Source organism: Palaemon carinicauda, chromosome 29, assembly GCF_036898095.1.
Source record: "Palaemon carinicauda isolate YSFRI2023 chromosome 29, ASM3689809v2, whole genome shotgun sequence".
Classification (NCBI taxonomy): domain Eukaryota; kingdom Metazoa; phylum Arthropoda; class Malacostraca; order Decapoda; family Palaemonidae; genus Palaemon; species Palaemon carinicauda.
The window spans coordinates 605,231-618,785 of NC_090753.1; the positions used below are offsets into that span (position 1 = coordinate 605,231).

General features: G+C 40.5%; 1 protein-coding gene across 4 annotated transcripts in view; it reads right to left on the reverse strand.

Annotated features, from left to right (window-relative positions):
- Positions 1-293: 293 nt before the first annotated feature.
- Positions 294-13,555, reverse strand: part of LOC137622170 (condensin-2 complex subunit G2-like) — a 413,141-nt gene continuing 399,879 nt past the window's right edge. For all 4 annotated transcript variants that reach the window (XM_068352607.1, XM_068352608.1, XM_068352605.1 and 1 more), the window contains one exon: positions 294-1,407. In XM_068352607.1, coding sequence (XP_068208708.1) covers positions 1,344-1,407 — 64 coding nt within the window. In that variant the 3' untranslated portion in view covers positions 294-1,343. The remainder of the gene's footprint in view (positions 1,408-13,555) is intronic.

Consider the following 13,555-nt stretch of genomic DNA (forward strand, 5'->3'; position numbering starts at 1 on the left):
TTGCTCACATGATTGATAACATTATCATATTCACGGGTGAAATCTATAAGGACGTGAGCACAGTTTAAACTTAACACCAATAAATATAAAGTCTCCAAGTCACACTCGGCTACATAATTTCTTTCATTTCACCTCTACACTTCATGTTTAATGTCCTTCCCCTAACATCATTCCTCATCTAATTTGAGTAAGAAATTTTCTTGCTTTGTTATTAAAATTCCCAACAAAAAATAACTTGTGGCACTTACTGTATCATAAGAGTATTATCCAAGGGTTAATTGAATACAAGTATAGTACTGCAATATAGGTGTTCTCTGTATTTATAAAAAATATATACAAAATTTTTCTTTCTTATACTGTACTACATTTACTAATGGCAGTTTCCTGTTAATGAGCAGAAATGATGGGAATAATTCCATACTGATACAATAGCAAGAAATGTAAATATCCTTCACAAACATTAAGCGTACCTTACAATATAATTCAGAAAAAAATGACAAAATGACAAAACAGGTACATTATATGCATCATTTGAACTACAGAATAATGCCTATGAACTTTCAAAGGAAGGTTAGAAAGCAGTTATGACATTCATTCTTATCACATACAGTAGTTGTCAGTTTGCAGTATAATCAAACCACTTGAAAAATCTATTGCCTAAATGAACAAGAACATGATTTAAATATAGATGTAGTTATGAGTTTAACACGGTAACAGTCGAAGAAAATAATGTTAAACATTGTATATGGATATTCTATCATTGCACATTGATTTTCTAAATCATTTTATCATAATGAATAATTTTTCCATTTCAAAGGTCAGGTACTGTTCTGACTAAAAGCCAATTTATACTTACAATGTGAGCTTACATCTTTCTTAAAATAAAAAGTAATTTGTCTCTCAGAACTTTGAAAGCATTTATTAGAATACAACTAAAAAGGTCAATTAAAAATAACATATACCTAAACTTTTTCCTTTCGTATACCAAACATAAATTACAAACTTCAAAATTATAATAATTTACAATAGTAGAAAAGAATTTCACATTTACAAAAGAACAAGGACTTCAAAATTATGTTCCATTATCAACATCAATTTTTTCCAAAAATTTTTGGTGCCCAAAAGTACTAAACTATGCAAAAAGATTTCTGTATATTTACAACTTTTTAAGTTTCTGTACAGTCATGTACATTTATAATTTGAGTCTGGTCCACGCTAAGGGCATTAGAACTCTGTAAAGTCCTTAGTATAAAGTCATTTGCCTAGTATTTACATTCTTAACCTATAATCAATACTGTATTCTTAGAAAAAATCCAAATCCTACAATATTACCACTGAAATTGTTAAATAATGCCCATCGTACTTTTTAACTCATCGACCATTTCTCTGGCAGTCTTGGCATAAACCCTGAAAAATAATTATGGAAAAATTAACAATAATCCAAGTTATACAGGAATACAGTAGTAGGTACACAAGTAACTTCCTTGATAGATAAAATTAAGTAACCCACTGCTCTTATTATATAGAAATTATATAAAACTATAGAAATTATGTACACAAATAAACATAAGATATGAATGTGCAAAAAATGAATTTTAATAATGAAATAATTAATTTTCATACTCGTCTAACCATCATACTATATGTCTTCCTTGTCAAACCAGGTTAAATGTAAACATCTTCATAGATATCAAAATATTTTCTGCTTCTTTCATTGTAAGGGTCTTTTAATTATAAAGATTAACTTCAACTTATACTACATCATGTCAACTACCACAATACCCAACACCCTGTAATTCTTATAAGATAACCAGACTTCTTTTAAAAAGAATTACTGCTAAAACACTTTCCAAAGAAAGAGTCCAACAGAAATTAAGGGAAGCAGCAGCACCTCTAATGTCATGAACCTGAACCTTACAACCCTTCACTTGACCTAAACCCAATTACAGTATCTGTAAACTTCTTTCACTAAACCCTTCATAAGAAAAAACTGGAATGTTTTTCCTCTTGTCTAAATGAAACTTGATAGTTTTAATGGGTCAAGGAAACTTATTTTCTTATGTACAACACATCTTTTCCCTGACTAAGGAACAGGAAGAACCCTTGTTTTAGAATAATCTTTAGTCTGGAAGGTAGTTAAGAGAGAGACAATCATTTACTAAACACAAACATCCATATTATTGGAGAGAGCCTGTTACTCATTAATACATTTACCTCCGGCCAAAGAAAGAAAACTGAAAAAGGTTCTTCATTATAAGATCTTTAAAAGAGAGATCTTCCAAATTTTCAAAAGACACTAGATATTTAAACAATACTATACATATAGATCCAAACGGAGGTTTCGCAATTGCAAAGGACCTGTAAATAACAGTGATAACGCGGATGTATCGACCCAGATGCCTGAAGAGGGTGTTAAGCACGAACCCACAGTATGGCCCATAATATGCAAAATAGATAATTTCCTTTAATAAAACAGGAAAATAAAAACTTAATTATCATCCAAACCATAGTTTTTGTTACCGAAACATTAGCAAACTACTGTACGCCAATAAAATTATACACATTACTGTCTTTGGTACAAATTATCGGTAAACTACCCTTTGAAAGATAATATAAATGATCTAGGGGACCTAAAAAATTCTTTCTCTCTGAGAATACAACGGAGTCTCAATGCGGTTAGTTAGATGTAGCATGTGGAGGTTTGGGTGAAATGACCTCGAAATTAAATGTCTGAAAAGATTGGTCTTGTATTGCAATCAACTCGAGACACTCCAACCACAGGTCTGTGAATACCTCTCTATGAGGGCAAAAAGAAGAATCAGTCATCTAGCTGTTTGAAGATTCCCTGACATCTGACTCATCACTGTCCAAATCACTGAGAACAGAGGAAAAGCATATAGGTCCAGATTCTACCAGTCATGTTATAGAGAATACTCCTTTAATAATAAGGGATCACAACCAGATCAAAACACATCTATTTTGTTGAGCTTGGTTGCAAACACGATTCTTGGTCTTCTCCACAAGCGCCCTATCTCTTGACACACTAAAGGATGTAGAAATATTTTGTTTGGAAATATCTGTTGTTTCCTGTTTAACTAATCTGTTCATAAGTTACATTTCCCTGGAATAAACCAAGGTAGAAGTATCCCCCTCAAAACTGTCGGTGCTAAAAGAATTCCGCTATGAGGAACAAGGACTCCAACCTGGTTCCCAGATGCTTCCAGATGTTAGACAATGCTGTTGAGTTAAAAAGACCAATACAGTACACACTTCTCATCGCTACACTTCTGAGCCTGAAGAGTCTAGAGTACAGCTAAGAGTTCCAGCCGATTGATGTGTACAGATTCCTTTTGGGCTCGAGCCATGTCCTCCTGATGGAAGTTCCTCATTGGCAGCCTCTACTTGGGATATTTCTGCAAGTGATATACCAGAGAAATTTCACCTTAGAGGTATCAACGGAGTTCTAACCTCTGGAGCGAATCTCCCGAGAGATATTGTGTATATAACAGGGACGTGTTAATAACAAGCCATTGTTATCCTTTCCCGAATAGTTAAACTTGTCTCAAAGGATAAGGGATAGGGTAGGATACCTGGGCAAGAGAGACGTTACAACTCCCGATCTCAATGTGCTACAACTAACACGTTTCCTGTTGATCCATTTCGTTTTGCCATCGCCATCTTTGATGGTCGCTTAGAGTTTTCCTGCCTATTTTTCTTAGCTTTTTGAGTGATTTTGAATCATGGATGCTTCAGCTGTTTCTTCGTTGAGTACTCTCCTTTTTGTGTGTTGGAGAATTTTGCGTCTCCACCCTGCTTATTTTTTGATTTGCAAGCTTTTATTGTTCTTTGGCTGGCATGCGGTCATTGCCATTTCATCTTGTTACCAAATAGCTCAGAAATGCTGTTATTTAGTCATACTGTTGTAGGAATATGTTTTACATTATTCTTTTAAAGTGTGGTATGATTATGGATATCCCAATTCCTTTTTTGGTGTTTCTTGTGTTTTTTTTATCAGCACTGACTTAGGCTAGCTATACCCTGGCCGGCGAACATAGTGTACCTGGTAAATTTTCACTTGTGCACCATCCCCTTCTTTCACCTAATCTTACTTGGTGAGACTGTCTATCCTCCCATGCAGTCGACTCATCACAGCGGGGGAGCTGTGGTCTTGAAGGTCGCTCTGGGAGTTGGATAGTGTTCTAATGTTGACAAGTAGACCCCCATGTGTCGCCTTACCCATTCTGAGGCTTCCCTTTTAGTCTTTGGTAGGCTATGCCTGGTTGTGAGGACTTGTTGTCTGTGCCCTATCACTGCAGACCACTTGGAACTCTATTCCTGTTTTAATGTCACAGTTATGCAGCCTCATCAATTTCTGAGTCTCCCATCACTTCCCCCTTTTTCCCTTACCTTTGTGCCTGTTAGTGTGTCTACCTGGTGTGGAACTTTGTTCCCATCCCTGTCTAGTCCCATGGCAGCTGAAGTACGCTTCGTCTCCATCCTTGGACAGGATAACTTTTAGGCTATCTTTCCTGGCCTTAGGTGGGAGAGATTTTCTCCTTCCCTGGACTACATCTCTCTGCCACCTTAGAGACCACCCACCCTCGAGTGTTTTCTCTGCCCCTTCCCCTTCCTAGTTAGGTCATAACCTGACTGTACTGGGAACTAAGTTCCTCTTGTCTAGTCATCTTACCCTAGCTTTTGAGTTTTCCTTCACCTGTTAGGTAGGCTAGGCTTGCCTGCACAGTTCTCCCTATGGCCTAACCCTATCTAGGCGTAGAGTTGGTACCCCTTGGGGTCTTCCTCTGCTGCTTTGGCAGTTGCTTATTCTGTGTCTGCAGCTTACCTTCCTGTGCTGTGTCCCTCTTGCTGCAGTCTTGAGTCCCTTGCCTGATTAGCCTATCTTGGCAGAAGTGTCGCATTCTGTCTCTGCTTCAGGTCTTGTCAGCATGAGTTCTTCTAGCACTGGCTGTGTGTTGGCTATGGGTCACCCCCTCCGCCACCTCAGCTGCAGCCTTAGACTAGTCATCTGCTCTTTCCTATCCTCTCCCATATCTGAGGAACATTGTCCTCTGGTGCTGGTCGGTTGGATTCCGCCTGGTTGTCAGGACATCCTTTGAATTTCCAATTCTTAGCGTCCTGGCCGTCTTTCACGGCTCTCATTATCTTACGGGCTAAACCCCCACTTTTCATATGTTAATGATAATGATCAGGTCTTGGCAGGTTTCCCTATTAGTTCCCTTTCATTCCTGTACTTACCCTGACTGTTCACTCTCTCCCTGTCGACTTTACAATGCCTCTGCTGCTTTGTGTCAACATGCCTGGGGTATTGACAGATCAGTCTTTATCTTGGCTACTAGAAACAGTTGCCGCCTTAACACAGCTGCTGCCGATTCGGGGACAGCTGTTGCTGGTCTAGGCAGTATGATGAGTGAACATGCCTTCTTAAGTTGTTCTTATAGGCCTACTCTGGAGGTTCTGGTGTCCCTTTCCTTCATATTCCTACCACACTGTCACTAATAGTTTGCTTCATAAATCTTCATTGATTTCTGAGCTGTTTGACATAAGTCTTGATTACATGATAATCTTTAGATATATTTAGGTGGTAGGTTTATTTAGGTTAGGATTTATCTTAACATAATTTTATGCATACATTTCATATGTTTACTTACTTTTTAGAAGACATAATTTTTAATGATGTGTACTTATCGAAATTTTTTTTCTTTACAGGTCGCTGATGATATGGAGTGTTCAAAGGTCACCTGTACCAGGCGGGTCAAGTTGTTCTGTGGCCACAAGACCTGCTGGAAACATGCAGATTGCCATGTTTCCAAGGGATCTGTTGCAATCTTGGAGCCTACTAACTGTCAGGTTTGCACGGATCTCCTTCGCACCGGCTTCCATGCCACTGACGTCTCCTCGGACGTAGGACATACAAGAACGGAGTCAGAAGACGTTTTGTCATTGGGTAAGAGATTTCTACAAGAGGTCTCAACAAGGTGCTCCTCATCTTCCTTCTCTGGAATTGAAGGACCTCCTCTTTCCCAAGGCTGAGGTGACCTCTGTGTTTGGTCACCAGTTACCAACGGTTCAACTACCGCCGGTACCAGCAGATCAAGTGGATGATGAAGTTCGGGACGCTCTGAAAGTCATGAGCCTGGACGCCGACAACTACTCCTGGGTCGTTAGAGAGGGAGAGGATCCTGCTGACCACGGAAGCGTCAGAAGAGGCATTGGATGTACATCGGGTGAGTACAGTTCCCAGTGCCTCTTTAGTTTGTTCCCCCATCCCCGCTTCTCAAGACCCAGCTTCCACCTCCACCCCTGTTTCTATGTTACACAAACCTTCGTTTCCTAGTAACTTGGAACTTACGGCGTCCATGAAAGCTTCCCTGGAAAACCTAACCACCAAACATGAACGTTCTCAAGCGGACCTCATAGCGAGGATAGAAGCTTTACAGAAAGCACCTGTTTCTAAGGTTCCCCTTGCTTCGAGCCTACTTTAATGCACAATTATGAACCCTTGGCGTTATGTTGAGCATATGGCCTCAAGTGAAAGATACCTCCACATCAAAGAGGGTTTGGTTTCCAAGCAGTCTTGGACTAGGAATTCTTCCCATCGATCAATAGTTATCCTTACTGCTATGTAAGGCTTAACTCAGAAACATTCATTATGGATGATATGATCGCTAAGGATACAATCATTCCAGACCATGACAAGGCCCAATCCCTTTTGGTTAGAGAGTTGAAGACAGCCAAATTCACCAATACCCAACTTTCTGCCTTTGGCAGGAAGCAGGCCACTTTTGTAGCCTCAAAGGATACTGTCTTCCCATTCGCCTCTTAAAGCTTAGAGGATGTAAAGAAAGCAGTAGTGGAGGACACACCATTCCCAGTGCTAGAGGAATGCAAACCTGTCTCTCTAGCCCCTCCTTATGATTCGGACAGTTGGGAGGACATCCAACATACCTTCACTGTTGGAATACTAGATAAAGACATCAGAAGCAAGCAGTTTAATGAGAAACTGCCTTGAATTCCCAAATCCCTATCAAAGGGAGAATTGGGAGCTAAAGAGAAAGTATCTGCCTCTTTATCCTTCCAATCTTATCTAAAGATGCTTATTGGAAACTATTCCAAATCTGATCTCTTCCCTGTCTTGGCGAAGACTCACCTAACCATGTTTCACAGAGATCTCTATGCTTTCTTCCTAGCCAGGAGAGCATGTAGAGAACACGTCCTAGTCACTGCTATGATCAGGCAGGAACCTAGAAAACTGATTGACTCCAATATCTAGGGGAAAGACCTCTTCCCTGAGAAACTGGTTAAGGAAGTCCTGGACAAAGCAGCTCCGGAGAATAAGAGCCCTGTAGACAAGTGGGGTATTTCCTCTAAGCGGAAATTGACCAACAGTGGAGGATCTCAACACAAGGGCAAGAAGCCAAGACAACACTTTAAGGGAAGGAAGTCCTTTCCTGTTGCGACAGCCTCAGTTACCACCATCCGTCAGACTGTGTACACGGTTTCCAAGCAGTATGTACCACAGTCTCCAGATTTCAACCCAGTGTATGGGAGAGGTACCAACACGTTCCACCCTGCCAGAGCCCAAAAGAAGGGCTCCGGTAACAGGGAAAGATCTAGAAGAGGCAGTCAATCGAGAGGCCGCGGAAGTAGAGGCAAAGCGATTAAAGATGCAGGTCCTTCACAACAACGAGGAGCTCTTGGTAAGGGGACGACTTCACCTGTTCAGGGATCGATGAAAGTTCGATCCCTGTGGCTCACAGCATAATCTCAGAAGGGCTAGGCTGGAAATGGAGACAGAAACCCCCCCAGTTCAAGAGGTTCTTTCAACTCAGAACCCTATTTTTGGAAGATTATGAGCAGGATCTTCTCCGGAAGGGCGTCATCCGTTGCACAAAATCCATGAACTTTCATGGGCGGCTATTCTGTGTGCCCAAGAAAGATCCGAACACACTTGGAACTATTCTGGACTTGTCCCCACTAAATTCTGAGCGACAAGTTCCAGATTCTGACTATCTCGCAAATACGGACCCCACTACCCCAGGGGGCCTACACCATCTCCATAGATCTAACAGATGCCTATTGGCATCTTCCGATAGGTTGGCACTTCTCCCCGTACCTTGGTTTCAGACAGGCAAGAAAGTCCTACGTATTTAAAGCTATGCCCTTTGGGCTCAGCATAGCTCCAAGGATTTTCACGAAGCTAGTTGAGGACATCGTCCAACAACTTCGGAACAGAGGCCTTCAGGTGATAGTGTTCCTGAACATTTTGCTAGTCTGAGCTGCAATGAAGTCGGAATGTCTTCGGACAGTCCAAGAAGTCATGAAATTCCTACAGTCTCTGGGCTTCCAAATCGACCTTGAGAAGTCCAGGCTGTCTCATGCACAGAAATTCCAGTGGCTATGACTTCACTGGAATCTAAAGTCACACACTCTCTCTCTCTCTACCGCAAGGCAAGAGAAAAAAAATCGCAAACTCGGTCAGGTGCCTACTTCATTCAAAAGTACTCGCCAGATGACAAGAGGAGTCTTGGGTTCACTTCAGTTTACTGCCATGACAGATCCAATCCTGAAAACAAGACTCAAAGATGCCAACAGAGTCTGGAGAAGAAAGGCATCCAATGCTCGGAGAGATCTCCGCCACAAAACTCAGGTCTTACTGCGAAAGAAGCTCAAACCGTGGTCCACTAGCTAGAGTCCATCGAAACACATCCCTCTGCAGTACCCTCCTCCTTCCATGGCTATTCACATGGATGCCTCGGATCAAGGCTGGGGAAGACATTCCTCTTCCAAGAAAGTGCAGGGTCATTGATCATCGCATTTCATAAGTTTCACATCAATGTTCTGGAAGCTATGGCAGTGTTTCTGACTGACGAGACTAAGCCCAAAAACGAAATCACACATCAAATTAGTCATCGACAACAATACGATAGTACAGTGTCACTAGGCAGGGCTCCAGATCTCCTCAGATCAACCATGTGGTGCTAGCCATCCTCGCTTTAGCAAAACGGAGGGATTGGCATCTCTCAGCTGTTCACCTCGAAGGGGTTCGCAATGTGACGGGACGCCCTGTCGAGATTCAAGCCTCTGGAAACAGAATGGTCGCTGGACGCCAAATCATTCTGTTTCGTTCTACAGCAAGTCCCAGAACTGCAAATCGATCTCTTTGTGACGAGCTTCTACAAGAAGCTTCCCCGGTATGTAGCACTAAACTTGGATCCAGAAGCAACAGGAACAGATGCGGTGTCTATGGATTGGAACTAGTGGTCTCACATCTACCTATTTCCTCCATTCAATTTCCTATTGAAAGTTCAGAACAAACTGCGGACTTTCAAGGAACAGCAGCTTAAGTGGCTCCCAAGTGGCCCAAAAGCAATTGGTATCCTTTTGTTCTGGATCTCAAACCCCTCCAGGTCCCTCTATCATCTCCAGTGCTGTCAAAGGATGTTCCAGAAGACTGTCTTCGCTTCCTCTTGGATAACGAAAACCCTTCAGCTCATAATTTTCTCACCCTCAAGGTTCAAAGAAAGTTCGGAATTGCAAGGGAAAGAATTCACTTCATAGAAGAGTACAAGTCCAACACCAAGAGACGACAATATTTGTCTTCCTGGAAGAAATGGGATGCGTTCATGAAAGTCATCAGCCCTCTTCCATTTCTATGGACTTTTGTAATTCCTTCTTTATTTCATTGCATGATCAACTATTGCCTCATGTAAGTTGGCACTAACTAGATCAATCACTTATCCTTTTAATATCAAACTCAATAGCGAGTTGTTCAATAAGATCCCAAAGGCTTATGCTAAACTGAAACCTAATGCTCCTCCAAAGGCTATTTTATGGTCATTGGATAAAATCCTGCACTTTGTTTCTTCGATAGATAACGCCTCTGCCTCTCTGAGGGATCCTACTCAAAAGTCTACCTTTTTGCTTGCTATGGCTTCTGGTATTAGAGTCAGAGAGATTGTGGCCCTTTCAAGGGAGGGCCACATTGAATTCTCATATTCGGGGGGAGGTAAATCTATAAGAAGATCCTCCATTCTTGGTGGAAAATGAACTTCCCAGGAAACACTGGGGGCCCTGGAAGATTGTTCCACTACAGGAGGACCCTTCTCTGTGCCCCATGGAGTGCCTTAAGGCCTAACTGCCCAAGAGTTGGGCCTTTAAAGGCGGTCAACTTTTTAAAGGGGAGACAACAGGATTCCTTAAATCTTTTTCAATCTATGTCCTTTGCAGGCTTACAGGCTTACACAGGATGGAAATATTCAAGTGTTCTTCCAACATTACTTATGTCAGTTGGAAGAGATTAAACACTTTGTGGTAGCCACTGGTAATGTGATTTAAACCAGCTTCCCAAGTGTTGTGAATGGACTCTTTATGGACTGAATAGTTGGGACTTTTCAGTCAATATACAGTACCTATTTAATATTGTAAAGTCACAGGTGATATTTTCCTTAAAGGGAGCTGGCCGGAATGCCAATATATAGGGGGTATAGGAAGAGAAACACAAAATCCTAAAAAAAGTCACTGAGCTTCGTATGGCAATGGAGAATGTGTATACAAAATATTTCTGCTGTTATTATAAATTTTGATAATTATTACATTATAATGTAAAAGAAATTATGAACAATGGCATCTGAATAACTTAGAAGAGTCGCAGACGGTGCATTACAGCTTTGCCCTTCAGTCCTACCACGAACCTAAGAGTGTCTCTCGATGCCTGAGTTTGACCTCTGACATTCACTCTTTTAATGTTTGTTTTTCTTGTTTTTGGCAAGAATTTTATCATTCAAAAGAGGAAAATACAATTTCAACATCTTGCTAACATAAGGAAGAAAAAAAAAATCATAATAATCATGATTTATTAATATTGTCTTTGTAAAAATATAAAGAAAAACTTTGAACGCCCTATCTCAAAACTATACTTATTGACCTTCAAAATCAATAGTCTCCCTTAGTTTTAAAGATATACCATTGAAATTTGGTATATACTTACAGTACTACTTACTCTTACTCCGGGGGCCTCGGACCAGGCTGATCCATTGCCGCTTTGAAATTTGGTATATAACTTAGAAATATATTATAAAACAATAAAATGAAGCCCTTTTTTTCAATTTCTATTTGATTTTTTTTTAATTTTCCCTGAATTTTAGGTTTTATTTTTTTTACCAAAATCAAAAATTCTTATCTGGCAAAAAAATTACTTTTATAAAACAAAAAACTTCATATTATTGGAGTTCTATATAGGGTAGTAATCCTAGATCTTAGTAATAATTATCAAGGTATGAGATAGAATTTGAAAAACGCTAATTTTCATGATATATCGCCCTGGCGTCGCAAAACCGAAGGTCAGAGGAAAAAATCCTATGCAGTTTGAAGATGTCCTAAGTCACCTTATTAAGTGGTATATCAAAATCCTGTCATCCAAAATCGGCGTTAGCCGGCCAGCTCCCTTAATGTCATGAGTATTTCTATTTTACTATTCTGTTACATAATTTTTTGGGTCTGAAAACTATGGTTTTCTGTATATAACTATTGTATATAATGTATATTGTATATTATGCCCCCTGTGGCCGCGGGGGGCATAAAAAAATTAGAATAGCGCCAATGTATCCCTGTGTGTCCTAAGAGGCGACTAAAAGGGACGGGACGAGGGGGCTGGGAACCCCCTCTCCTGTATTATAATCCTGTGAGACATTAAAGAGGTGGAGCTGGGGGGAGAGTGACTGCTCCCCGTACTCCAGTTATGGGGTGTTTGAATGTGCGTGGATGTAGTACGATAGAGAGTAAAGGATGTGAGATTGGAAGTATGTTTAGGAATAGAAGGATAGATATGTTGGCTTTGTGTGAGACAAAGATAAAAGAGAAAAGTGAAGTGATGTTTGGTGAAATGTCTGGTAGAGTGTCAGGATTTGAAAGGCGAAGAGCAAGAGAAGGTGTGGCTTTGTTGCTGAGTGAATGGATGACCGGTAAAGTAGTGGAATGCAAGGAGATATCATCTAGGTTGATGTGGGTAAGGGTTAGGTTGGGTAGGGAATGTTGTGCTTTTGTCAGTGCGTATGGGCAAGGTTGTGAGAAAAGTGAAGAAGAGTGGCATGAGTTCTGGAATGAATTAACTAGGTGTGTAGAAGGAATTATGTAGTTGTCATGGGTGACTTTAATGCTAGAGTGGGCGCTGGAGATGTAGAAGGTTTCATTGGGAAGTATGGCATACCAGGTGAAAATGAGAGTGGTGAGAGACTGGTAGATACGTGTGTTGAGCAAAAGATGGTGGTAAGTTCTAGTTTTTTCAAAAAGAAAGATAAAAACAAGTATACATGGGTAAGAGTGGCAAATGGAAGAGTGGTAGAAAGGGCATTAATGGATTATGTGTTGATAACTAAAAGAATGTTTGGAAGATTGAAAGACATGCACGTGTTTAGGGGTATGGCTAACGGTATGTCTGATCATTTTTTGGTGGAAGGAAAATTAGTTGTAGCAAAAGAGTGGGGTAATCGAGTAGGTGGATGTAAAACAGAGCTAGTGAGGGTTGAAGAGCTAATAAGACCGGGGATAAAAGTAAATATCAAGAAAGGTTGAAAATGGCATATGACGAAGTGAAAGTAAGAGAAACTGATAATTTAGAGGAGGAGTGGAAGTTAGTAAAAGAAAATTTTGTTGGGATTGCAAGTGATGTGTGTGGTAAGAAGTTTGTTGGAGGCAGCATGAAGAAGGGCAGTGAATTGTGGAATGAAGGAGTGAAGGTAAAGGTGGCAGAGAAAAAGAGGGCTTTTGAAGAATGGCTGCAGAGTAATAGTGTAGAGAAGTATGAAAGCTATAGAGAGAAAAATGTGGAAATAAAGCGCAAGTGAGGCAAAGAGGGCAGCTAACTTGAGGTGGGATCAAGGATTGGGTCATACACATGAAGAGAATAAGTAGTAGTTTTGGAAAGAAGTGAAGAGAGTAAGGAAGGCTGATTCAAGAATTGAAGAGACAGTGAAAGATGGAAATGGAAGGTTTTTAAAAGGAGAGGAGGCAAGAAAAGGGTGGACAGAATATTTTGAAAGTTTAATGAATGTTCGAGGATAATAGGGAGGCAGATATAATTGCTGTTGCAGGTGTTGAGGTGCCAGTGATGGGAGATGAGAATGAGAGAGAGATTACAAGAGAGGAAGTGAGGAGAGCACTAGATGAAACGAGAGTAGGAAAAGCATCTGGTATGGATGGTGTGAGAACTGAAATGTTGAAGGAAGGGGGTGTGACTGTACTTGAATGGTTGGTGAGATTGTTTAATATGTGTTTTGTGTTGTCAATGGTACCAGTAGATTGGGTTTGTGCGTGTATTGTACCACTATATAAGGGTAAGGGAGATGTGCATGAGTGTTGTAATTCAAGGGGTATTAGTTTGTTGAGTGTAGCTGGAAAAGTGTATGGTAGAGTACTGATTAATAGGATTAAGGATAAAACAGAGAATGCAATCTTAGAAGTACAGGGTGGTTTTAGAAGAGGTAGGGGTTGTATGAATCAGATTTTTACAGTTAGGCAGACATGCGAGAAATATTTA